Below are 23,359 nucleotides of genomic sequence, written 5' to 3'. Positions count from 1 at the left end.
AAGTCTTAACTAAGACAGCATTTTCAACTGCAAACAAACTCAATCAATGAATACCAAAGGATAGAAAAAACCTTGCAATCCTTGTCGGCAACTTTGGAGGTGATGTAGTTGTGTCAACTACAAAGACTGGAAATGCATCAAACAAAATAAATAGCAAACTTAGTTATAAGCCTTGAGCTTTATCCAAGCTAAACAACAGTCAAACTTTAGGCACTCCAAAAAATGACAGAAAAATTAATGAGTAACATAATTTACACAAATAAACTACCATTGAATTTTAAGTTTGGAATGACTTTCTCCATATTCTCCAAATCATTAAAACAATCTTATTTACATCATGTGAAAAATCTATTTACAACCCTAAAAAGTGTTTTAACTACAGCATAACAAAAGCGTTTTGCAAGAATCTTAGTAGGAATTAACTAATTGAACTAATAAATGTATCTCTAAGTTTCCAAAAGTGTTTAAATTGAAACTAACAGATCGATGACTTAGGTTTCAAAGTGCACTATAAAATTGATTAATTTAAACAGAACAATCTCAGCAAAGCAAGCATTTTTATATCCTCCAGAAATTTATCTGTTCTGTTACCTACCAAAGCTAATTTGTTCCCAAGATCGAAAGCAAATGGTTTTCAACTTTGAAATCCCACAGCATAAGTAGATTAAAGAAAGAGTTTCTCCAAAATCACAATAACAAAATTTGAACAGAAAATCTGTTTATAAATCCAAATTACACTTTTAAAAACTTCGGCAGTTGTTGTTTGTTTCATTTTGGTTTCGGTTTCGGTTTCAGTTTTGTTAGAATATAATATTGTAAACCTTAGTTAGTTAGTTAGTTAGAGACATTGCTCTCTCTATATATACATCATTGTAATAACTTCTTGAGGTAGAAATCAATACAACAGATTCTGCAATTCATCTCTCTAAAACCTCTTCTCTCTCTCTCCCCCTCTCTAGTTCTTGAAACCTTAATCATTTCTCAATCTCTCTCTACATTAACATGGTATCAGAGCCATTAAAGCTTGATCAGCTTCTTTGATCCTTTCTTTTGCTTCCGCTACATGAAATTCTTTCTTCTTTTGTCTTGTGGGTATATTAAGATTACCCAGTTCTTCATTCTTCGCTCTGAAAGGTTGTGCACACCAAGTGTTTGAGTCTTTTCCTCAGACAGATTTCTCTACAATTTTTCCGAAATGGCAACTGCGAATCAACTTCAAATCTTGCAATCACCAATCACTGGATTGATTTCATCTGTTTCCATGTCTGTTACTACGAAACTGGATGAGACCAACTATCTACAATGGCATTTTCAGATGCAGTTGATGCTTGAAGTCCATGGAATTATCGGGTTCGTTGACGGATCAAATCTCTGTCCTGCTCAGTTTTCTTCCAGTTCTTCAAGAGATTCAAAGGTAACATCTGGTACTTCATCTTCAAGAACTGAAACTGATGAGTACAAAGTCTGGAAAATGCATGATCATTCCTTGATGTTGTTACTTACTGCAACACTTTCTTCATCCGCTATTTCCTATGTGATTGGTAGTAAGAGTTCTCAAGAGATGTGGGTTCGTCTTTAAAACCAGTTTTTCTTACCAAGTACAAAAACTAGTATAATCAAATTACAAACTGATCTTTACACCATTAAGAAGGGATCAAATTCAATTTCCCAGTTTCTTCAAAGAATTAAAGAAGCAAGGGATGGACTTTCTATTCTTGGTGTCATTTTTGCTGATGAAGACTTTGTGATCATTGCATTGAATGGACTCCCTCCAAAATACAACACATTTAAATGTGTACTCAGAGGGCGTGAGAGTATCATTTCACTAAAGGATTTTCGTGCACAATTGCTCGCTGAGGAAGCCATTGTGGATTGTGCTCTTGTTGAATGTGAGACAAAAGGTTCTTTCTTTCCTCTCTTTAGCTCTCAATTTCATGTTGGCTTCAATGGTGGTTATTATGCTCAATCCAATTTTAGTTCATGCCAGTCAAGCTATGGTAATAATGTTGATAGTTATAATGGAATTCTTGGCTCACCTTCATCTCTATATCCTAGTTCCCTGCCACCTGAAATTACTACATGTCAAATTTGTTCACATAAGGATCATCTTGCTGCCCATTGTTCTACTCAAACTACCAACTCATCTATTACACAAGATCCAAACTTGCACGATCAGCTTCAAGTTTCTGATTCAATGGAGTCAATTAAGAATGACTCTGTTATGGTCAATTCTTTCTCTCATTACCTTGAATCTTCCCTGCCACTTAATTCCACAACAGGAGCTTCTATCAGTGCTCCAAAGCAGAACGATTGTGATAAACATATTATAATGAAAACCGAGGAGCAGCCAGCTAGTTCCGTTGGTGCAGAAAGTTCACAAACTAGCGGATCAGCTAAATTACCAACATCTTGTGAATCAACCCAGTTACTAGAAGTGCAAGGACTATCTATACTGCATTTTTCGACTAGGCTCCATCTGTTACATCAGTTTGCTCAGGTTCTTGCAGACCTGTCACAGGGAAAGTACAATGCAAAACTATTTTTAGACTCGTTTTTGGTTCAACTTGTTGTTTTGGCCATATGGGAGAAATCTATTCAAATTGATGCACATGAGTTCAGAGGATCTTATGTATTTCGCTTATGCAATGTTGGAGGTATATTTGATATTCAAGTAGGATACCATATGGGCATTTGTGATAAGGGTGGCGGCACCAGGTCTATGTTGATTTGGCTATTATGGTACACATGATATAGCATCAACCTCACTCTCCACTTGTAAGGAATACTGCACTAATGTTCTTTGACAATCTGACTGCTTCAACCTCATGATTGGGTGCCCCAATCTTGAGTTTGAGGGGGGATGTTAGAATATAATATTGTAAACCTTAGTTAGTTAGTTAGTTAGAGACATTGCTCTCTCTATATATACATCATTGTAATAACTTCTTGAGGTAGAAATCAATACAACAGATTCTGCAATTCATCTCTCTAAAACCTCTTCTCTCTCTCTCCCCCTCTCTAGTTCTTGAAACCTTAATCATTTCTCAATCTCTCTCTACATTAACACGATCCACATCGAATATTTCATTCATTTAATTGGAGGTTCGCACATAATTAGGTCAATTAATTTCATCTTATGAAGTCGCTTTTGGGATTATGAATGTGAAGGTATTTTGATTAAATTTTAGTTGCACTCTTGTAGTGGTTGCAAAGAGAAACAAAAGAGCTCTCTATGAAACTCTTGACAAACTGATCATATTTCTAAGACCCTGTCAAGAATCACTTAGTTGAGAACTCCATTGCTCAAATAAGAATATAAATTACGTACTTATCGGTTTCAAACAATTAGTCATATAAATTCTTTTTCTTGGTCAATGTAGTTATTTTTTTTTTTTTTTAACTTCAAAAAACTTGAAAATGAAGGGCAATCATATTGCCTGTAAAGCAACTATCTGAATGTTCATATGATTTTCTATCTTTATGCAATAGGATTTCCACGTATTATCATGAGTGTCTTGGGTGAACCACCATTCTAGACCAACCAAAGCATCAATTTATTATATTAACGTTTCATAACCATCAATTATCATGATATTATCAAATTGACTTAACCTCTATTTGGATAAATATTATCATGATTCAGCAACATCCCTAAACTTTCAAAAACCCAAATAGAAACAAAAGCATTGGTGTAAATTAACTATCTAACTGAAGAAATCAAAACAAAAGTATATACCTCAAAATGTCAAGCAGCCAAATTCTTCCTCCAACGACCCAAAATTCTAAAAATTCCATGAAAAAGGTAAACCCATTAGCAATTCATAAGACTTTATAATAGCTAAAAAATGGGACAATGGTAAAGACGTGGTGAGAACCATCCCTCTTTTTGCTTATGTATTTGAAAAGAAATTTTATAAGTAGTTTATAGAGTCATTTTGATCATGTTGCATGTAAATTCCTTTCCACAGAGTTTAAAAAATAAGGCAGTTTATGGTATCAGTTGAATAACATGGTTGAAAGATTTAAAATGGATACATTCAATTTTTATGTCAAACTATAACATATAGCTAAAGATGTTGGGTCTATATACCCACATCAATCATGTGCTAATTAAAAGTTTATCGATGTAAATAGATGATTTCAATCATGTGATAACATAGTTTGCTTCAACCTAAATGCATGTGCGTGCAGATGTTTGTTAATGCGTCTCTAAGTAGATGGTTAATCAATTCAAAAGACTATTCTGTCAATTTGCTACTGAACTTTATGATCACTGTCACTTAAATTATTTTAATTAGCCAATTTACTCTCTCCGTTAAATTTCTATATACTCCATCCAAGTCAGTGTTAAAATTTTGCAGCAGCTCCAATTAATTGTGCAAAATGCCCAAAAATTTTCTGCAAACAAAAGATTCAAGTGTTAGACAATCGGTATGAGATAACCATGATGAAGTGTAAAGAAGAAAGTCAATTGGCAGATCCGTAAAATAGCATGGTCAAAATCAGCAAGATTGTTAAAGTTATTGGCTGAGTTGAGTGTAATTGTACATGTAAAGTGAATGATTTCATGTGCAACTGTTTTTCAGTGAGGTTTAAGTAATCAGGCTTTAGAAAAATATTATTCAAAAATTTCAACAAACATAATTAATTTGGTGATTAGCAATAGCCTGCATTGATAGAAACAGAAACTTGAATTCCAATGTCATGATGATTCAGTTCCCATATGCAATTGTGATTCTTATATCATCTATACTGCAAAATTTGATCAAAATAAGATGATGATTAATCCAGCCGGTTTCTTCACTCCTATAACGGAAGATCAAAATACCCACATCAGCACTACATAAGTCCTCTAATTCGTAAGGAAAACTTGTATTTAACCAACCTACTCTTTTCAAATGGAATTTGGTGTATAAAAAAAAATGAGAAAATCAAAAACTTTGCAGCAGAAATATAAAATAAAAAAAATAAAAAAAAATCTTACCATGTATTAAGACTTTAATTCCAACTGCCAATTCAAGATCCCTAGCTTTTGATCCATCATGGTCATACTCATAAAACCTTGACCATGAAACCAAAATCATTATTTTGACAAATAAATATAACCAACAACAAAAACAACTAAACTTTCAAATGCCAAAACTTACCAGCTGAGTTACTGAACACCACAATATCGGGTCTACCTCATCTCTCTTCCTCTTATGCTCCAACGCAGTTGAAATCCTGACCATTTCCACCCATCAAAACATAGAAATAATTAGATTTCATTTTTGGGTTTACGGAATCAATCAGATATCAATCAAACTAAAAAAGATACAACAAAGCAAAGATTCTTTGGTTCTCACACATTGTCCCTGTCGAATCTTCCCATGAAAAGCCGGCTTTTGTGGCGATGGTGCCCTTTTCTTCCACACTATTGGAATACCATCTCATACTTGGCTTGCAAATTATTCTTCTCCATCTCCTTTGCATGTATCTTTTCCTCCGGTTTAGTATAGAACCGCCCAAAGTAATTGTAAACGTTACTTCGCTAACAGAGTTAGCACACAGCAAGGGAAAAAATCAGAAAGATGCAAATGCAGAAACAACCACCCAAAAATTCAATATTCGTTTTCCCTTCTGATGCTATTTTTAAGAAAACTATCATCTCCCTCAACAGATTTATTCATGAGATAATTTAAAAAATAAAATAACTTTCACCATTAACTCATGAGATAATTTAAAAAATAAAATAACTTTCACCATTAACTGTGAATATCCTCATAGGCTAACGATTCTCAAAATTAATCCCTACCTACCTCCCATCCAGGATTAAACTTAGTTTTCCAAAAACAAATTATACTGATTGATTAGTATTTAGGAGCAATATGGGCATATGCAATAACACACTCATAATTTGTGAGTTTTATGTAAATGATCCATTAATTTTCTATCTTAACAGTTAAAACATAAGAAAAGCTAAAATATATTTACTCAGATTGATCAAATTGCTTAGTCTAATTCCCAAACTATGTAATGTCATGATCATCTTTATACAATTATCATGGAACAAACCAAAACCAACTTGGTGGATTTTAATTTAAAAACAAAGGTCAAACATATGGTAAAAATTACATTATGTATGGACATTGCATTAAAAACAAAAAACAAAAAGAATGGATCACTTACCGTCCAGTTGATATTGGACTCTCTCATTACACTAATAAGGCCTTCTTCGTACTGCAGAGATAATAAACAAAGCTTAAGTCCTTGAGGCAAAATAAGAAATAAATCATAATTATAAAAATAAAAAACAAAAAAAAAGTCGATAAAAATTTGATCAAAGTGAACAGAAGACGATCTTACAATGCCATACCCTATGATCAATGATAATTTGATACAGTGCTTCATGTGGAAATTCCTCAGCCATCTACTGAAGACTGAATCTGTGAAAAAATAAGCTGCAGAAGAATAGTAAACTGAGCATAAGCTGAAAAAGAAATCTTGGTTGCAAATTACCAGATAGTTAAAAGTAAACTCATAACCAGGCAGTCTGCAAATGAACTGACTTTTCTCAATTGATTGAAGGCATAGTCTAGTGTCTGATTGATAGTAGACAGTCTGCATTGACATCATAATCAGACTACAAATTCAAATTCAAAACACAAAAGGCAAATTAAACACAGAATTCAGAATTCACAACGCAAAATGATGCATTCCAAAACCGATGTGTTATAACCCCACAATATTGACATATAATCTGTATTTGCGTGTAATCACAACATACCAAAAGGAGTAAATACTAAAGAAAATCTCCACAAACATATCCAAGAAAAGCTGTTTTTTTTTTCTTTCTCAATTTCCTTCCCCAGTTATTTTTATTATTAATTCAATAGAAAACAAATCTTCTCAAAAGAAAAGAAGGTGGACAGTGCAGTGGATAAGACATCAACTCAGCTAAGAAAACTATAATTGAATTCACTTACCGAGTCCATCAACTGATATCGCGAAACAACTTATCCATGAGTTCTAAAGAAACTGAGACCCGTAATGATGCCCAGAAGTGTACCTGATGCAGAATAAACCAGGCTTGGAAAATCAGAAACCCGATCAGTTTCTTATTTTTTAAGATGTAAAAGAATTCACATGTTTATAACTATTGTTGTATGAAAAATAAACATGTTCAAAATGTAATTAATGGGATTAAAAACTAATGAATGATACTAATATGGCAGACTCAGATATCAAAGCTTGTGATTTTAATGAAAAATTAAGCTGGTTCACTATCTGTTTAGGGAGCAATCCAACTCATAGAGTTTGCTAACAAACAGCGATTAACATTTTTCTAAATTATAATGCTTTTGTATTGTATAAAACTACGATTGAAGGGAGCATGACCGAGACCTGAATTGGTTCCTCTGCTTAGCCCAAATTTTTTTCAAGACTTACGGACAAAACCAAAAATTCTAGCAAACCAAATAACAAACAGAGACAGAATCGGGAAGCAGCAGAGGCAGGAAACCATACCCAAAACAACTCATAATTTCCAGTGCCTAAAATCCAACCGAAACAGAAGATAGCAAACTAAACATATAAAGATGCTTCCAAATTCGTTGATTAAAAATAAAGCTAAGATCTCATTACAGCTTTGCAATCCACCACCTCACCAGCTAAATCTTACCCTCAAGTGCCGAGAAATGGTGCAGTGGCCAAGTTGTCCTTGTCTCTGTATAAACGAAACCTGCAAAACAAACGAATCAACCAAAAAATCCAAATCATAAATCTCAAAAAGGCCAATGAACTAAACCCATAACACGATCTGGGTTAAAAAATTCACACAAACAAAGATTTAACTTTTGATATTTTTATATGTAACAAAATCTAACCCGCAGTTTTGAACCAAAGAAAACTGAAAAGTTGAACAACCTTACACTGATTCGGTGCTTTCTGAGCAAACCAAGAGCTGAGAACGACAAAAAGCAGGATTTGAGAGCGACAGAACACACATTCGCGACCAACGTAAGCAAGGGTTTGAAAGGGAAAGAACGTGAGGTCTAAAAGTGATAGAAATGCAGAGACTAATCTGGGAAGCAAAAGTAAAAGCGGGAAGAATATAGGGGAAACGCAACAGCCTACGATGATCAACACGTGGGCTGGGCAAATGAATTGGAGTCACGCGTGGCCTAGAAGGGTAATGTTGTCATTTAACTGTGCAACAAAGAGAAAAAAGCTTGCTGGAAAACCAAACTGAGGGCATTTTCGCCACTCTACTGTCCGTGAACAGTACACTGGCGTTTGGGTTTTAATATAGAAATAACTAGTAATAGAGCCCGCGCGTTGCTGCGGGTTTTAGAAGTTTATAAAACATGTATAAAGTTGTACTTCAATAGTAGAAAACGATAGTAGGCAAGAGAAGCAAAGAGCTAGGTGCATAACAAAGCTTCAGTAATGCATAAATGATTTCATCAAATGTAAAGGAAAGGATTGCTAACTACTAAGACATGCAACTAACACAAAAATAGTTACTCTTGGACTTACAATTATGATTGTTGTTTGACCGAGATTATTCAGCTCAATCTGCTTTGTTCATCTATTTCTTACGCTTTCTGTGTTGATCTCTCAACCCTGAAAGGAATAACAATATCAATACAAACATAGTCAAACATAGCCACAGAAGCCAAACACCAACGATCTCTCATATTCTCCACCCAAAAACACATAGAAAGAAAAAGGAAGAATATGTACGTGTTGTCTCCTCTTCTCTTTTCCTCCTAAGGATACTCACAATGGATATCATTGACAGTGATAATATATTATTGTTTCTTTGGTCAAATGTAATCTAATATTGTCAATTGGTAGTTAGTTCTAAAACATTGTTTTTGCAAAAAAAAAAAAAAAAAAAAAAAAAAAAACGAAAAAAGAATTTTGTAGAAAGATGGATCATATATGTTTGGTTTGGTGTCTCTATGTAATATAGAGATATAATTTGCTGAGTTGTTTCAGCTTTCATGATTTGGACAAATAATCATCACTTCCATCTTTTCTCTTCAAAGGAATTGATTGTTACCAATTTGTAGATAAAGATTTTGTTATTTTGTTTATTGTAAATACATGGCCAATCAGTTGATTGTTTACTGAGGAGTTTATGGACATCTAAAAGTATAAACAGAGATGTTCCCACCAAAGATATAGTCTCTCTACATGTTTTAACTAAGCCAAAAAAACATCTTAGAGGTAGGGGAATTGTTAAATCTAACCAATAAGTAATGAAAGTGATTTATGTATAGATTTAACAATATCTTTATTGCCAAGGTGTTCTTTGGCATGATTAAGGCATGTGGAGAGGTTATATCTCTAGTGGGGATCTCAAGATTGATACTTTTGGATGTCCAACTAAACCGATCAACGATCAGCCAAGTAATTGGTCATGTATTCAGACCAAACAAAAGGAAGATAGTTCTTACCTACATTGGTAACAGGCGATTCCCCTGAAGAGAAACATTTGTAAACATTGAATTTAAATGTAAAATATTAGCAGAAGAAAATTAATAATCTGAATTGTTTTGGCATACTATTGAATTGTATGATTGTAGACTGTAGTTTAGGATATAAGGTATGTAAGAACGAACTGAACATGTTAAATAAGTGCAAGTATTCATACCTTAATTTCAAGCTTAACTTTCTTCTTGAAAATTGTTAAGCTACAAAAGATTTATGAATAAGAAGCTTAACAACAACATCTAAGAGCAAGAAAAAAAAAATGGAAGATGGATTGGTACAAAATCTTACAAACAAAAAGGAAATTCATGTCCATTTTAATATGAATATAGAAGTAACATTACTTGTCATTCCAGTCAGACTGAAACCTATGAAAAGGATGAACAAAAGGCAAACTATCAACGCTGTCAATATCATCTTGTTTCCCAAGCATAATCCCAGAAATGTCTTCCTCTGTTTCAGGCCAATTGTTTCTTTGGGAAACATCCAAGAAATGAAAACAAAGGAAAAAAGAAATAATACATTTATATACCTTTAGCACATAGGGTTTTAAGAATCTAAATCAAAAATCTCAAAAAGTGAAAACGCACCGTTTCTTGAAAGAAAAACAAAACGCGTTGAATATGCACAAAAACGATCTGAAAAAGAAACACATCAAACATGAAAAACTCACCTAGAAACGCTGAATTAGATAAGACTCAGCCAAGTTCAAAGTGAATCCAAAGTGGGCACAAAATTTCTAAAATAAAAAACCAAAGCACATGAGATACTAAGAAAAGCTATTGAAAAAAGATGGAAAATCAAAACCTTGTGCGGCAACAAACATGCAAAAGTTAGTTGGAAAATCTAGAAAAAAAATTATATTCTAAATGTTGGAAAAAGGGAATGAGAATGTTACATTTGGCTAGATTCATAATGGCTTTGTAAGGGGAGTTGGTATCATGAGACATCATTTGATAATTTAAATTTTTGAAGAAAATGGGCCTATGTAATCATGAATATACAGTTTTAAAAGCGAAATAGTTTACAACATTGAAAGCTTGAAAATAAAAAGGAATTAATCTAAGTTGAATAAACAGGAATCAACATTCATATATAGGAAAAGGTTGAGTTTTTACCTATTGGTCCAGCCATAGTAACCAAGACTACAACTCCTATTCAAGGGTCAATTGTTTTTCTAATAGAAAATTGTATGTTAAGCCAAATTTATTCAATTAGAATGAAACTAATGAGATTAAAGTCAAAATTTAAAACTAAGGCGGAAAATGGATTTGATAGCCAAAAAATTGATGATAGGACAGGTTGCAAACCTTGGTAAAGCAGAAGGGTTTTGAAAGCTGCAGACATAAACCATATAAAATGCAGACCAACGTCTGTTGAAACATAAAAGAGAATTAAATTACATATTTAAATGATAAATCTAATGATATAAATATAGAAGATCTAAAATTGTGTAAAATGTTATGCATCCATTAATAAAATTAAGAATTTTCTTCTAAATTTTGTAGCACATCTTTGAAAACTATGTTTAGAGTATAGTTGTTCAGATCATTTTCTACATTTGTTATCAAAAATTTTAAACCTTCTCTTGATGTGACTCTAGATAATGCAACATATAATTGACCATGAGTGAAAACAGGTTCGGGAAGATATAGTCCAACTTGTTTTAAAGATTGTCCTTGACTTTTATTAATGGTCATTGCATAACATGGCCTAACTGGAAATTGACGTCTTTTAAAAATGAAAGGCCACTTGTTTTCAGTTGTTGTAAGAGTGATTCTCGGTATGAATACTTTGTGACCAACGTTATTTCCAGTAAGTATCTTAGCTTCAATAATTCTAGGAAATAACTGTGTGACAATTAATCTAGTTCCATTACATAAACCATAAGATTGATTTAAATTTCGCAACAACATAATTGGCATTCCTATTTTTAAAATTAAATTATGTGCAGGTAAACCATTAAAATCAAGCTTATTTAAAAATTCTGTAGGATACATTATTTCAAGATTCTCAACATTTCCATTTGAGGAACACAAAGAATCATAACTTAAAAATGTATGTTGTTCTCCAGGTAACAAATTGATTATATAATTGTTTATTTCTGTTACTGTTGTATTTCAAGGTGTAACAATAGCTCGTTCTCTTAAGTAAACAAAATTGTGAAACAAATTTTCAAAATTAGGATAAGTTGCTTCAAAAATTGAAGAAATTGGGTTTGTAGAAGGATGAACTATTAAATCTTCAGGTATTTGAATAAATGATGTATCACTGTCATTTGAATGATTTGCATCGTTAATTTTTCCATCACCTATTTGTAAAATCCAGTTTGCAAAATCACTGATTTTCTTTTTTTCTTCAATGTTTAAATCATTTCTTGATAATCTCATGTTTTCTTTTAAACAGAAAATTTTAAAATGAGACCACAAATAAGAACTATTTAGGGAAGCATTTATTATATCTTCTTTGGTTCCTCCAGGTAAAACAGGTAATATTTGTCGAAAATCACCACCTAGTAAAAGAGGTTTACCACCAAATGGAAGTTTCTTATCTGAATTTTGCACATGTGATAAAATGTCGGAAAGTGATTTATCTAATGCTTCAAAACAATATTTATGATTCATAGGTGCCTCATCCCATATGATCAAATCAGTTTTTTCAATTAATGTAGCAAGATGTGTTTTTTTTCTTTATTGGACAAATTGAAGAATCAGTAATAACTAATGGAATTTTAAATCTGGAATGAGCTGTTCTACCACCTGGTAATAACAATGATGCTATTCCTGATGAAGCTACAGCTAAAACAATTTTTCCCTCAGATCTAAGTTTGCTTATGATTGTATCCCACAAAAAACTTTTTCCAGTTCCTCCATGACCATATACAAAAAAGAGACCGTGTTTTTTTCTATGCACAGTGTCTATGACAATATCATATACATATTTTTGATCTTCGTTAAGCTGTGATTTTAAAATTGTATGTTTTTTGGACAATTCTTTACAATCATAATTTAACTCTTCTCTTAAAAGTTTGTTTTTAATTTCTATCATTTTATTTTCATTAGGCATTGATAAATTATATTTGTTCAAAGATGTGGAAGCATTGTTAAAAAGTAATTCTAATTCAAATAAGACAGAATTTTTTAGTTCTTCTTCTGGTATAGCCATATTAGGAATTTCAAAAGTTTTTTCCAGTTTGTATAAAATATCATCATACATGGTTTTCCAATGAGTATCAAAAAGAATTTGAGGATTTGCAACATCACAAAATAAAACAATTGTAACAAATAGTTGTCTTAATTGAGGAGATGATGCAACATTTACAGCAGTTGATAAAGCTTCTAACCATTCTTTATCATCGCCTAATAATCCTAAAGATTTACATGCATCATGGTACGAAGAATGCACAACACCATTAACAGTTTTAATATCATTAAAATCTAATGGGCCTTTTTTCAAGTTTAAAAGCATTCTTAAATAATATAATTCACCAGACGCATGATGTACATATGCTATTCTACCAATTGATCCTTTACGCTTTCTTGGTTTCCAAATTTTATTCCGTGTGTCATACAAAAATTTTGATGGAATTTGAGCATAAGTTAGTAAACGAGCTTCATTATAAATTTTATTGGCTTCAAACCAGCTTGTTAACATCGTATGTTCAAAAGCTTTTTGTCTAACAATTGATTGAAGTGATTGATCACCACTAAAAACAATATTCTGTTCTAATGGTAAATGAACAGGTAATCGTTCAACAGAGGGTTCTCTATGATGTATTGAGTATTGAAACAATCTCCAAATAGCTTCATAAGGTGATATACATCTACAATTCAAATATGCTAATATTTCATCATTTTGATCTTGTTGAAAAATTAATCGTGCTCTATCCGGACCCTTGTTAACATATTTGAACAAATATTTTATAAGCATTGATTGACAACAGGATTCAACATTTATATGAGCATTGTATCTTAGCAATAATTCAGCATTATAAGGAACAACAAATCTATTATCAATTTTAATACCATTTTTAATCACAAATTTTGTATCATCATCACGGCGCCTATAAATCGAAAAACCATTAGATTCAAAAACTGTTTCATTTTTATATGATTTAGGAAAATTTTTGGAACATTTATTTTCCCTCATGCATGGAGATTTTTAATTAATATGACCACATGGACCATGAATCATAAATTGATTAACAATTTCATAAAGTTTAGGATTGAGAATTTTGTCTGGTAATTCAGCTGAAATAATAGAATCTATATCAGATGGTAAAAAACATTTGAAATTTGATTTTAACCATATTAACATATGAGAATGAGGCAAACCTCTTTTTTGAAACTCAATCGTGCAAACATCTGCAAGCAAAGAAAAGAAAAGAAAAAAGAAATAGATAAAGTTAGTTTCATAAAAAAATAATAATAATGATGAATAAATAAATACCAAACAAAAGAATAAGTTCTAAATATTTACTTGCTTCAATTTCTCCAAAAGGCTTTCCAGATTTTATAAATTCAAGCATATCATCGAGTTTCATTTTAAATACTCTAGAAATTATATCAGGTCTATCCTCAGGTTTGAATCCTGGTTTTTTTTCAAATTCTCTTATGATTTCTGGCCATTTGACATTGCAAGTAAATGTTATAAACAAATCAGGATGTCCATATTCTCTACAAATTGCCATTGCATCTTGATAATTATTGATCATGTATCTAGGACTTCCTGTATACGAAGCAGGTAATATGATTTTTTGACCCACATTATTTGCATCATTATCACCTCTTGTGATTGCATCGTAAATTCCTTTATAAACTTCAGTTCTTAAATTTTTTTGGTTTTGCCTAATATAATCCAATCTATCTTCTTCAAGTGTTGCATAAGAATCTACTATATATTGTTGAAAAAGCCTGCCTCCTTTTAACAATGTAGTTAATCATGGTTGTCGCTCTTGAATTTGATAAGCTATAAAAGCTCTCATAGGCACTCTTTGTCTTTTAGTTTTTGGACCTTTATAATTTTCATTCCATTTTAAATCCGGTCTATAACCATCTTCACCATATGGAAAAAGAATAGGATATTGCAATGCCATAAATTTTGGATTTAATTTTGTAACACGCTTTAATCCATCACTTTTAGACTCTATAATAATATCTCTATTAGAATCAGAGAGTCCTATATCACCAACTATTAAACCACCAATTTCATCATTTGTTGGTTGATCATATTGTTTGCTATCAGTTGGTTGTCTTGCTAACAATGTCATTTTTAAAGAAGTGACGCCATCATTTTCAAATTTATCTCTTACAGTGCGAAAAAGTTTAACTAATTCATTTGATTCATCAAACATTTTAATCAAACTTTCAACAATTTGTGGATCCAATCTTCCATTGTTTCCATCAGAATCAACAGCTCTCAAGCGATTTTGTACTTCATTATACGTATCATAAACATATAACTGAGCAAATTTTGGAGGTTGATTATCAGGAGGTAAAAGAGAGCCCATTAAATGACAAACTTGACCACTAATTTTAAAAATGTAAGGACTTGATCCATCATTAATTGAATGATCAATTTTGGCACCCATAGAAGTAAAGGAAAACATGGAATTGTAAGCTCTAATATTTTCTCGAAATGATGAACTTTTTGGACCTCCATTTGGATCAAGCAATAAATCTAATAAATATGGAGCTGGTTTTGCAATTGAAAGGCTTATTTTTCCTTGTTGACAACAAAGAGTAAAAACGGGTTCATTTTTTGTGCATGTTTGTTTAAGAGATTCTTTTAACCAAAAATAAGCACCACAATAACTACATTTATAATTTTTATCCCCAAAGTCTGCATACTCTTTGACAATACCTATAGAAAAAGATATGTTAAAAAAATTAATATTAAAAACAAATCATTAAGTAGAAAATAATGTAAAATTTTGAGATAAGAAATTATTATATAAGACAAAAAATACATACCAGTCCTGTTTTTTTGGAAAAATGCTTGACCTTTATTTATAAGATTGGAATTCTCAACATGCAAAGCTTTTTTAACTGTGTTTTCAACATCCCTTGAGATATTAACAACATTTTTTCCTTTTTTATCATATGGGTCAGAAATTTGTCGATTGCAAATCACATGTTGTGTTTCACCATGAATAATATTTTGACCTAAACATTGCATGCCACCAGATTGATTGCTGCTAGATTGATGGTCTAAGAACAAATTTGTTTCTGATTGACTGCTGCTAGACTGATGGTCTAAGAATAAATTTGTAGAAACAAATTCATCAATTTGAGGTAAAAGAGCGTGCGCACAATTTTCCATATATATATTTCTACACACTTTTTTTGGTTGATGATTATGTTTGAAAACCTCAGTATATTCATCATCCACAGTATTTTGTTCGCGTTGGACAGGTGTAATTGCTAAATTTTTTGCAGGTCTTTTAGACATAGTGTGAAAAATTTGTTCTAAGCAATTTACAAACAGACAGTTGTAAATTAAGCTGTAAAAAAAAAAAAGGAACAAAATTAATAAATACATGAGAAAAACACTAAAATATTGGAATTTTAATGGAATGAAGGATAAATAAAATAACAAACATAACAATGCTTGTAAAAAGAAAAATAAAATTATATATTTATGCTTTAAAAGAAACAGTTCCAAAATTTAAAGCACTTGCCTTAAACACGAAAAGCCTTGCACCACAAACGAAATGCTTTAAAATTCTACGTTGCACAATTTTGTGAGAACCTGTAACAATAAAAATGAGTCAGCATTAGTACATTAGAATCAAACTATTCAGATTTCCATACAAAGCAAAACCATATGGGCCCCATTTTTGTACAATAACTTGCAGATGCTGTAAAATACGTCTAATACAGGGCAAATAAATACTGATAAAAAAATTGTCAAATGATAAATACAGGCTTCTCTAAGTAAGCCCATGCAACTACACACAGAAATAAATCGATAATAAGAATATAAATATGTATACCATGCCTTGAAAACAATGAATAAATTAAATCATCATGTTGACAATTATAAAAAAAAATCAACTACATGAATAACAAAAATTAAGCCTAAAAAGAAACGCAGGACATAAAGATCTATTATAAATTGTTGCTTACATCAGAAACAAATGTTAATTTATTCAAAATCAAACATGGAAAAAAAAAATATATATATATATATATATGGAAAGAAGAGAATAGATAATAAGCGCAAACAAATTTTGTTCAGATTATTAATTCATATTGCAAATCATAGGTCACAAATTGAAACCAAATGATATCATTGAAGAGTACCTTTTGTGTTATGTCTTTATATTGATTGCCAACAAAATTGTCTTCCTTTTTTCTTTTTTTTCTTTTTTTTTTTTTCCTTTCTCAACCCAAAGTAGAACCACTAAACCCTGTAATGAAACAAAATATTGTTCATCGAAAATTCCAAAAATTTAATTAGATTTAACCAATACAGTCCTAAACCTATTTAATCTGAAAAATATAAAAAGAATTTTTTACATTACAAAATCAAATCAAATCATATAATTTCAAACATTTTATTCATACCTTTTTTATTTTGTCTTTATACCAATCACCAACAACCTTTATATATTTTTACTCAATCTTTGAAGGTGAATTTTTGTAAAAACCTGCAATCATGACCAAAAAAAAAAAAATTAATATCACAAAGATAGAAAAAAATTGCAGCCTTGAATATTTATAACATCAAGAGAAGGACCACACAAAGATAAGATTGATCAACAAAGATACATTTGTCCACCAAAGTCGAATAAAATACATCCAGAAAAGCTGTTCAGTTTTTACACTTACTGATCAAATAGACTTTAAAAACGAATTCAAATGAACTAAACGGAAAAGAATAACAAAAATTATTGTAAAAAAAAAAAAAAAGAATTTAAGCATATTAAGACCATGCACTGACTAACTCTTTGACTAAATCATCAACACTCTAAATACGAATAAATAAATGTGCAAGTAGAGGTGTAAAGTAGAGGATCCCATAATTGTCCCAATGTTTATTTCATGAGTAGTTTATGAAGACATGTGAGGACAATAATTACTTTGTCAATGATAGAAAAAATTATAATAAAAAAGAAAAATTAAATCATGTTTTTGTTTTTTAACAAAATACATCTACTTTTTCCATATGGGCACTTTCGTATCCACGCATTCTCATGCTGTTTTTCACCGAGAAAGAAACCAACAAAAGCATCATGCACCTTTTATAAATCTATTTCAAGCACAAAACTGATGGTCACTCAATTAACTTAGTAATCTACTACTATCACTGCTTGAAGCATGATCTAGGTTAAAAAATTAAGGAAAAGAAAAAGATTTCGTTACTGATATCTTCGTACACAACAAAAGAGAACTCTTTCTTTCAACCAAACTAAAAATCAGAAAAACCTTAAACTGATTTCTTATTTTCCCAGCAACTGCAAGCTGCAGAACTGCACAAAGCACCGACTGAAAGCAATAGCATGAAAATCTACGATGACCTGAAGCAGAAATTTTTGAGGCAAAAAGGATTTAAGCTTTGAGACCGATTGCAAGCCAAAGATGGAAATGAGAGGAAACAAAACGGGTGAGAGCGACAGCGAAGCAAAGTTGGAACTGAGAGGAAACAAAATGGAAGAAAATAAGACACAAACAAAGCACCACGCGATGACCAACACGTGGGCTTGACAAAACTGTGCTGCACTGTAGCAAAAACAAATGCAACCGATAAAAAAAAAGTGAAGCAAAGTCCAAGCCAAGCATAAGGAGACAAATATAAATTAAGGGGAAAATAACGAAGAATAAAAAGATGAGGCTTTTCAAAGCTTACCAAATAGAATCACCAAGCAATTTTCCAAAGCATTAAGTGATCTTTTGCAATCCTTCTTTGTAAATTTACAAAAAACATAGGAATAATTATATAAGCAACTAATAAGCTAAAAAGCTGATACAAATTAACAAAGAAAGCATTGAAGTTAAAAAGATACAATATTTTAACACAAATTGAACGATTCAAATCTCTGTATAGTTATCAATAAAATAGGTGAGTGCATTTTCAACTGTTTGGGTTATTTACTTTAAGTAGATTACACCCTTCACATGCTCGGTGAGGAAAATCAAAACCAATTAATAGCAAATTTCGGAAAAACATCCATTCTAAATATGAAACAAAAGCACATATATCAAGTTAATGTTCTTACTATATTCATTTAATCCAATGATAATATAAAAATTAAATTATACCTCTACTTTGTAATGTTTTGATTTTGTTTTATCTGCGGCCAAACCTAAATTTCAACGGTTCAAAATATAATTATGTGAAAAACCAGATAGCAACACCATGTAAAAGTCATATTGGGTGTCCACACCCACACCTATCAATTTACACATAAATTTGAACTTTGAATTATTTGGGTTTCAAAAATATTTGCACAAAAATTTGAAAAAAAGATGAATAAATTAAAACAAAGTAATATCTTCTGGCAATTGAGACTGACCCAAACTTGGTATCAAGCTCTACTATACGAAATAGAAATGGGCAATACTGTTGTTAATGTAGATAAAGGTAAAGGACACAAACCTATAACAACTAATTCAAATATATCCCTTTCAATCTATAGACTAATTCAACGATCTGCTCTTCCTGGATATCTAGGGAAAGGAATAACATCTCTAATGTTGTCAATAGCAGTAGCAAACAGAACCATCCGTTCAAATCCTAAACCAAAACCACAATGTTTGACAGCCCTGAAGCGCAGCAAGTCAATGTACCACTCATATGGCTCAGCATCAAAGATAAAATCTTTTGCAACACATAAATGGAAACACCAAGTCATCCAACACGATCCAAAACCATAAAACAACACAGCAACGACACCAAAATTAAAAAATAAATAAATCCCACAGATTGGACTTTCACACTACAGAAAACATAACTTTCACAATATTAAAAAATACAATTTGTTGCAGAAAACGTGTAAAAAACCTAAATTATTTACCTTGAATATAATTGGCTTCCAAGCTTGTACACAGAAGTCCCAAAAAACTAAGAGCACAGTGACCTGAAACACCAAACAACAGAGCTAAGGATATAAACAAAACACCCAAAATTACAAAAACTAAATTCCAAAAAACGTTGAGCAACGCATTTTGAAACGAAGAACACAAACAAATCATCGACCCAGACAGCGGATCTAATGATATAAAGAAAATACCCAGAATAAGGAAAAAAAAAAAAAAAAAAAGAGTGAAAAAATACTCACCAATAAACGACGGTGGACCTTAGAGGTAACGAATCCACCCTGATAAAATGGAAAAACCAACAAAGACGAAAATTAATAGAAACAAATTATTGAAATTAACACCCAAATTCCAGAAACGAAGAAAAATTGAAGGTTTACTTGCAGATCGGCAACGGCAACGGCAAACGATATCTAGAGGCAGGGTACCTCAAGATTGAGAGAGACAGCTGAGAGATGAGTGAGAAACGCAGAGAGAAGTCCAGAGATGAGTGCGAGATGCAGAGAGAAGTCGAGATTTGAGATCGATGGAAAGTGATGAGAGAGACAGCTGAGAGATGAGTGAGAGACGCAGAGAGAAATCGAGAGATGAGTGCGAGACGCAGAGAGAAGTCCAGATTTGAGACCGATGGAAGTGAAGACGGAAGGAAAAGAGAAAATGCCGAAGCACCTTTTTGCACAATGCGGGCAAATCCAGAAGACGGAGAGGATGAACGCGTGGCCTCGGAGGGCAAGGAAGCCATTTCACTGCAGCAAAGTTGGAAAAAAATTAGTTTAACAAACGAATTGAGGGGCATTTTGGTCCGCACACTGCCCTAGAACAGTAACCACATGTTTGGGTTTTAGTATATATAAACTAGTCATAGTGCCCGCGCGTTGCTGCGGGTGTTATAAGTGTATAAAACATGTAAAAAGTAGGACATTAAACTACAAAATAAGGAGCAAAATTAGTGTCTTCAATATCTAAGTCTCTGCCAAAATGATCTTGGATCTTCAGCTCATGCTGTAAACCTGGGTACTCAAACAATGTAAATTATTGAAAAAATGACAATAAATAATGTCACCTGAATTTCATCTAGGTTTGATCTAGATTTGAACTACATGCTGATGATCTGAATGAAAGAAGGTAATGGCAACAGTAGAAATTGGTTTGAATTTCTGATGTCATGTGTCAGTGGGTTTTAATTTTTTAGACCGCTATGCCTATTATATTTGTAGTAAGGAATGAACATTCACATATAACAAAAGGTTCAGGTTTTATCAAGACATTTCAACACAGTTAACTATCTATGCAGAGCTTTTAAATTAGTTTCCAAAAAGAAAAGTAACGCCTCGTTTCGAATTTTATTATCAAAATCTTACCCTCAAGCAATTTTATAGTGATCCCCTGCAAAAGAAACCGGCAAACAAAGAAAAAGGAACAAACGATGAGCAATAAAACTCACAGACCATAATACACAAAATTCCCTATAACGTAAATTGATAAAGCATTTTACCCAATCCAATTGAATTCCTGATCACAACACATTAGACAAACTAATAAACCATTTTATCAAAATAACCATTTAATTTTAAACACTTAAAACCGAAGAGAACCAAACGCGCATATTTGGAAAAAAATGGGGTGTTTTGAGTATCTAAACCTCACCCTCATCACTTATAAAATGTAGTGGTCCCAAATGGAAAGAGAACTTGCAAAACGGCGTCCCAGCACAAACACAACATATTAAACAAACATATGAAGACAAAAAAAGTTTTAAAAACCGACAATGAACGATAAAATTCAAAAATCCCAGGACACAAAATCGCAAATGACATAAAAATTAGTAATAAAAGTTATGAAAAAACAGACACCACTTGACATCAAATGGCTTGACACCAATGACAACCCCAAAGGCAAGCAAAATCCCAAACCAGTCAAGAAAAAAATTAAGAGTCCATTCCTCTGTCATATTCTTTTCCCCTGTTTTGCTACCCCTAATCCCAAATGTGTCTTCGATGCTCTTTGTCCCGTTTTTCTCTCACCCTAATATCTCACCTGCAAAATCTTAACGCTACTACTTTCCCCCGCCAGCAAACCCTCAACACCCTGTAATGCTATGTTCTTCCAAATCTATAAGAAAAAAATGCACACATAAACACGATAGAAATTTGCGAAAACCCACAACACAACCTAACTAAAAATCTCACGGACCAAAAGTTTCACCCAAAAGAACCCCCCCTCCCCATCTCTCTTATCAAATGAATACTCCAAATGCAATTCAATGCTTGATAACAACCCATTTAAAATTGAACCCAAAAAAAAAAATTAAAAGTTTCTGAGATTTAAAATTGAACAAAACACAATCCAAACATTATAACAAAAACTGCACGCTTAAACATGCTAGAAATTCACCAATACCCACAGCACTGACCAAGATCCACAAAATCAGCCAAAAGATACAAAATAGGGAAAAAAAGCTAAATATGGAAAAGGAATAAAAAGAAGGGGGCTGCATATTGAAGAAGCTGAAAAGAAAAGGAAGAAGGGCGTTAAGGGAGTAGCCAAACAGCTTCGAAAGCAATTCAATAGTTGATAACAACACATTTAAATTGAACCCAAGAAGCTTCTACCATTTAAAGTTCAACAAAACACAATCTATACAGTCGGAAAAAAAAAATACAGTACCAGATGCGAGATTAGAAGAACTCACCAAAAACAAAAAACGATTCCATCCAACAAAAGATTCAGGAAAAAGAATAAAAATGATATACCTTGTTGATAAAGAGCTTGCAAAGCCGCAGATAAAAACTGGAAAATTCGAGCAACAACTTGTGCTGCAACTAAAAATCAAAGCAGATCAGAAAAGTACACCCAAAGCTTGAAACAAATTAAATCACACACAATCAGAAAATAGAAAATTCACCAGTAAACGTTTGATCGTATCCTTAACTTTTCCTGAAATTAAAAATAAAAACACATCAGAGAACCACACACAAACCACGAACAAAAAATATTAAAATCCCATGTGGCAAGAAAACCAAATAACTCACCAAAGAACTTTAGATCGCATATCTCACAATGTTATTGTTAACATCCTCTTCGGTTCTATAAAATCAGAAAGAAAATTTGCACAGAAAACCCATTTTGATATTCATATTTAATTATAAACTCACATCATGTGGCATTTTTCAGATGCAGGAAAAAAGAACACCAAATGAATTCCCACGAATGTAACTCTTAAAAAATAAAAAAAATAATTCTACAACAAAACCCAAAAGCAAGCAACCAAAGTTTCTCACCTTAAGCACAAATGTCTTCCAAAGCTACAGACAAAAGTTCCAGAAAAATAAAAACCTGTATCCCCTGAAATTCAAAAGAAAACCTGATTATACACCCACATGCAAAACCCGATGGCACAAAAAAAAAAAAAAAAAAAAAAAAAAAAAAAACCAAAAATGAGAAGAGAAACAATTCCAACAGAAAATCCATTTACAAATCGAAAATCCATTTGTCAAGACCCACAACACAACCTAACTAAAAAACTCACGGATTAAAAGTTTCTCCCCAAAAACCCCATCTCTGTCATCAAACGAAAACTCCGAAAGCAACAACCCATTTAAAATTGAACCCAAAAAAAATTAAAAGCTTCTAACATCTAAAATTGAACAGAACACAATCCATACAGTTGCATAAAAAAGCTGCAGATGCAAGATTAGACGAACTCACCACAAAACTATCCACTTTGAGACCAACAGAGGCGAAGAGAGGAGAGAGCAGACGGCTACGAAAGAAGAGAAGCAAAAGAAATGGGAAAAAAAATGGACCAAAAGCAGTGAAAAGGAATCACTGTAGAAAACAGG

General features: G+C 32.2%; 2 protein-coding genes, 1 non-coding gene and 1 pseudogene across 3 annotated transcripts; all 4 read right to left on the bottom strand.

Annotated features, from left to right (window-relative positions):
- Positions 1-830: 830 nt before the first annotated feature.
- Positions 831-23,342, bottom strand: LOC137733253 (uncharacterized). The gene is made up of 24 exons (XM_088679405.1): positions 23,226-23,342; positions 22,799-22,822; positions 22,423-22,454; positions 22,271-22,339; positions 19,898-20,263; positions 19,760-19,798; positions 19,496-19,558; positions 18,328-18,382; positions 17,046-17,128; positions 16,782-16,888; positions 16,157-16,227; positions 13,812-13,841; positions 9,641-10,850; positions 8,518-8,604; positions 7,661-7,720; positions 6,966-7,048; positions 6,549-6,600; positions 6,356-6,440; positions 6,169-6,219; positions 5,346-5,530; positions 5,148-5,223; positions 4,985-5,061; positions 3,737-4,398; positions 831-2,509 (listed from the first exon to the last, which is right to left on the bottom strand). The coding sequence occupies exons 5-7, from the start codon at positions 20,257-20,259 to the stop codon at positions 19,543-19,545; spliced, it is 417 nt and encodes a 138-aa protein (XP_088535531.1). The 5' UTR covers positions 20,260-20,263; positions 22,271-22,339; positions 22,423-22,454; positions 22,799-22,822; positions 23,226-23,342; the 3' UTR covers positions 831-2,509; positions 3,737-4,398; positions 4,985-5,061; positions 5,148-5,223; positions 5,346-5,530; positions 6,169-6,219; positions 6,356-6,440; positions 6,549-6,600; positions 6,966-7,048; positions 7,661-7,720; positions 8,518-8,604; positions 9,641-10,850; positions 13,812-13,841; positions 16,157-16,227; positions 16,782-16,888; positions 17,046-17,128; positions 18,328-18,382; positions 19,496-19,542.
- LOC137735827 (small nucleolar RNA Z103) lies at positions 8,915-9,017 on the bottom strand. The gene has a single exon (XR_011068729.2). It is a non-coding gene; the product is annotated as a small nucleolar RNA Z103 (small nucleolar RNA).
- LOC148692703 (uncharacterized) lies at positions 10,861-11,593 on the bottom strand. The gene has a single exon (XM_088679406.1). The coding sequence runs from the start codon at positions 11,475-11,477 to the stop codon at positions 10,959-10,961; it is 519 nt and encodes a 172-aa protein (XP_088535532.1). The 5' UTR covers positions 11,478-11,593; the 3' UTR covers positions 10,861-10,958.
- LOC148692702 (uncharacterized) lies at positions 14,038-15,339 on the bottom strand (annotated as a pseudogene).
- Positions 23,343-23,359: the final 17 nt, after the last annotated feature.

This window comes from Pyrus communis, chromosome 11 (assembly GCF_041283825.1).
Source record: "Pyrus communis isolate YQ-2024b chromosome 11, ASM4128382v1, whole genome shotgun sequence".
NCBI classification, from domain to species: domain Eukaryota; kingdom Viridiplantae; phylum Streptophyta; class Magnoliopsida; order Rosales; family Rosaceae; genus Pyrus; species Pyrus communis.
The sequence above is the reverse complement of the archived record's forward strand: the minus strand, read 5'-3'. Positions and strand labels throughout refer to the sequence as shown.